At 41.6% G+C, this 4,225-nt stretch overlaps 1 protein-coding gene across 1 annotated transcript in view; it reads left to right on the forward strand.

The window, feature by feature from the left end:
• The window catches only part of BMP2 (bone morphogenetic protein 2), a 6,183-nt gene extending 2,532 nt beyond the window's left edge, over positions 1-3,651 (forward strand). The window contains exon 4 of the mRNA XM_009886080.1: positions 2,280-3,651. Coding sequence (XP_009884382.1) covers positions 2,280-3,124 — 845 coding nt within the window. The 3' untranslated portion in view covers positions 3,125-3,651. The remainder of the gene's footprint in view (positions 1-2,279) is intronic.
• Positions 3,652-4,225: the final 574 nt, after the last annotated feature.

A 4,225-nucleotide genomic window follows, 5' to 3' on the forward strand; every position in this document is an offset into this window, starting at 1 on the left:
AGCCGGGTGTGCTGCCAGAGCCCCGGCTGAGGGCTCCGAGGTTTCTGCTGTGGCGCCTCGCTCTGCCAGCTTCTCCTCTCCTCCTCCTTCTCCCCCCTCCGTCCGAGGAGAGGCTCCTGTTATATTTACTCCTTCTGGTAAAACAGACCAGCCCCGCATGAAGCGTTCCCACAGATAGCTTTTCTTTTGCGAGGCTAAAGAGCAGGAAAGTCTCCCTAATGCGCGGCTGAGCCAGGGCCGCTGCGGAGGTTTCTAATCCTTATCTAATCCCCGTGAGAGATCAATGAATCAATCAATTGCGGTCTCTCCTCAAGCTCTCCCTCACCCGGCCGTCGAGGAGCCGAGCCGTTTAGCCCGGACCCATGCAATGCCTCCCCAGCCACCAGCGCCCGGGCTGCTAAAAGCCCTGTGGCCAGGTTTCGCCTCTCACCTGCAGGTAACCTGGCCAAACGCAGAGCGAGGCGTCCAGCAGCACCTCCAGCTCTCCTCACCTGCAGCCCACTGAGGCAGTTGGACAGGCCCTCACTTTGCGACCGGGTGCGTTTCCCGGCTTATGTAGCCAACTTAGTTGCTGCAGCGTTAGCCATGGCAAGGGTAGGCCTGTGGAGCTGGTGGCGCACGTGTCGCTCGCGTGCGGTTTGGGAAATGTTTCCCCAGGTTGTAATCATTCCTGGCTGCTAGTCCCTGGTGCTGGTATGCAGTGGCCCTGCTGTAAAAGTAATGAAAATGCACTTTTCCCACGCTTTTAATGTGAAACCGTGTTGAGAAAAGACATTCATTAGTATTTAAAGTTCCTGATGGATAAAGGAGGTGGCCTTGCAGAAGTGGATGTGCTGCTTAGTGGAAAGCGTATTGTGAGAAAGGAGATCAATGATGAAAAGTAACCTCTCAGTGTCTGCGTTTCCCTATGTGGAAAGTAAGCAGCGAATAGGGAAAAGCCAGTGCATGGGTCATTCACGTTAAACTTGAGCGTGGTAGGCAAGGGGCAGAGCAAAAGAGGAGCTGAAAGGGCAAAGTTTATAATTTTTAGGCAAATGTAAAAATCTGCAGTTTGAAGTAGTCATACTGTTAAAGCAAAGACTATTTTTGATACAAAAGCTAATCTACAATTTTCACAAAATTTAGAAGAAAATCAGTGTGACTCCATATTTTTCACCAAGTTCTTACTCTGTCTTACTGGGTTCTTGAAAGCAGAAGTTTGCCTGGTGACCATGCAAAACATCTGCATATTTACGAATATTGGTCTGGTCCTGAAATAACATAAAGCTGAGCCTTACCTTATGCAAAAAGTCCTACTGGATTCAACAGGGAATGGTTACATGACTAAGAACTGCTAACAGCGCTTATGGCTTCCCCTTAGAAAGTGAATGTTTCTCCAGGATGCTTAGTACCAAAATTAAAAGCAATGATTTGGGACAGAGTTCTTTTGGCAAACACTTTTAATTTCTTCAATGTCTGTAGCAACAACGTACTTCTTAGCAACCCTAGATATATTTTACTCCCTCTGAAGCTCCATTCAGTTATTTGTTGACTCAAAAGTGAGAATGGCCTGGGGTTTAGTGACTTTTTAATTTTTTTTTTTTTTTTGTGGTTTTGAAAATCTGTTGTTCAGAAGCGACTTTGTTTCATTATCCCTTTACCATCCACCCCTTTTTAGCAGCTGAACCTTCCTGCCATTCTTCGTGGCCCTTTTGAGTAAATACTAGGGCATGCTTCCTTAAGTGCCATTGCAGATGTTACAAAAATCCATATGTTAAAATTTGTAAGTCACCTAAATTGCAGAGTAATATTTTTCAGAATGGAGTTTAAGGGATTGATGTTAGAGCCGCGTTCTTGAAAAAAGCAGAAATGTAATAGTTACCCTACATCCTCAATCAGTTCTAATGATTCTCATCAGACCCCCGCTAACTTTAGTGCTTGAGTTTTCTTACTAATGTCCTTGAATTCCAAAGTAATGCTGTGTGTTTCTTGCCACTTATTATAACCACCTGGAATGCAAAGGGCACCAGTATTCAATCAAAATGCGTAACAATGAATGAAGCATTCTTAACTTCATGCTATACGTGATTGCATAAATAAACAGCGAGACAAGGGAGTTGGTATTTTCTGCCTGAAAGTCTTTCAGATCTTGTATGTCACATGCATTAGCTGTCATTTGAAAGTTGCCAACAGCAGACTATCTCAGGGGTTTGGTTTCTTGTCTCAGTTCCTGATTTTTTTTCTTTCTCTCTCTTTTTTTTTTTTTTATTTTATTTATTTTCCCTGTTTAATCAAATTAGAAGTTTTGGAAGAACTGCCAGAAACAAGTGGGAAAACAGCACGGCGTTTCTTCTTTAATTTAACTTCCATCCCTAATGAGGAGTCTATCACCTCAGCTGAACTCCAGATTTTTCGGAAACAGGTACACGGAGCCTTTGAGAACAACAGCAGCTACCATCACCGTATTAATATTTATGAAATTATAAAGCCAGCCACAGCCACCTCTAAGGACCCTGTCACAAGACTTTTGGACACCAGGTTGGTGCATCATAATGCAAGTAAATGGGAAAGTTTTGATGTAACGCCAGCTGTTTTGAGGTGGATTGCACATGGACAACCTAATCATGGGTTTGTGGTAGAGGTGGTTCACTTGGACAAAGAGAACAGTGCCTCCAAGAGGCACGTTAGGATTAGCAGGTCTTTACATCAGGATGAAGATAGCTGGTCTCAGCTCAGGCCATTATTAGTAACGTTTGGGCATGATGGCAAGGGACACCCGCTTCATAAAAGAGAAAAGCGTCAAGCGAAACACAAACAGCGTAAACGCCACAAATACAGTTGCAAAAGGCATCCGTTATATGTGGACTTCAATGATGTGGGGTGGAATGACTGGATTGTTGCCCCACCGGGGTATAGTGCCTTTTACTGCCATGGGGAATGTCCTTTTCCACTGGCAGATCATCTAAACTCAACAAACCATGCCATTGTTCAGACTTTGGTCAATTCAGTGAATTCCAAAATCCCCAAGGCTTGCTGTGTGCCGACAGAACTGAGTGCTATTTCCATGCTCTACCTTGATGAGAATGAAAAAGTTGTATTAAAGAACTATCAAGACATGGTTGTGGAGGGTTGTGGGTGCCGCTAACGCAGCAAATATATTAGACAAATACAAAAAAAAAAAAGCTGACACTTTAATATTTCCCAATGAAGACTTTATTTATGTAATGAAATGGAAAGAAAAAAAAAACACAACTATTTTGAAAATATATTTATGTCTACGAAAAAGTTGGGAAAACAAATATTTTAATCAGAGAAATATTCCTTTAAAGATTTTAAATGTATTTTAGTTGTACATTTTATATGGGTTTAACCCCAGCACATGAAGTATAATGGTCAGATTCTTATTTTGTATTTATTTACTATTATAACCACTTTTTAGAAGAATAGCTAATTTGTATTTATGTGTAATCAAAAAGAAAAAAATATAGGGTTTGTACATAATTTTCCAAAATTGTAGCTGTTTCAATTGTGTGTATTTAAGTTGAAAAGAATACATGGAAGGTTACTATGGCAAAGTGCATAGCACATTTGCTTTCTGCTGTGCTACTGTTAAGGTCACAAGTTCAAGTCCAGAAAAAAGTGGATAATCCACTCTGCTGACTTTCAAGATTATTATATTGTACAATTCTCAGGAATGCTGCAGGGTGGGCTGTCCAATCCATGAGAACTGGCATCCTCTTTAGGTGGAACATTTGGATAAGAACCAGACGTTGCTGATCTAGTATAAATACTGCTATTCCCAACTAATTTGCAGTGTGAATATAAGAAGGGCCAATAGAAATCCTACGGGAGGCGGGGGTGGGGGAAGACTGAATCCTTTCTAGACCTACAGAAAAGTGAATGTTTGATGTTTCCTTTAAAAGTCCTTCCTTTAAAAGTCCTGGCCAAATATAAAATAATAAAAACTAAAATGTCATCCTTTTTTTTTGTGATTATGTATGCTAAGAGGAATATTTATCTTATTTGTACGGGCCCTTGTCTTTAACAGTTGGAAAAGCTTTGCATACTTCCTCACCTCAGATGAGAGCTCGCTTCTGTGGAGTGTTGTAGTGAAATTATTCTTCAATTTTTGCCCTACATACAGCAAGCTGTTGTCATACACAACCTCCTGTCTAACCTCAGCTGATGGTTTTGCTGTTTTGCAGATTAGCTGGTCTTCTTTTCCAGGGTTTTGTGTTTGAAAGCC

This window comes from Charadrius vociferus, unplaced genomic scaffold (assembly GCF_000708025.1).
Source record: "Charadrius vociferus isolate BGI_N301 unplaced genomic scaffold, ASM70802v2 scaffold455, whole genome shotgun sequence".
NCBI lineage: Eukaryota > Metazoa > Chordata > Aves > Charadriiformes > Charadriidae > Charadrius > Charadrius vociferus.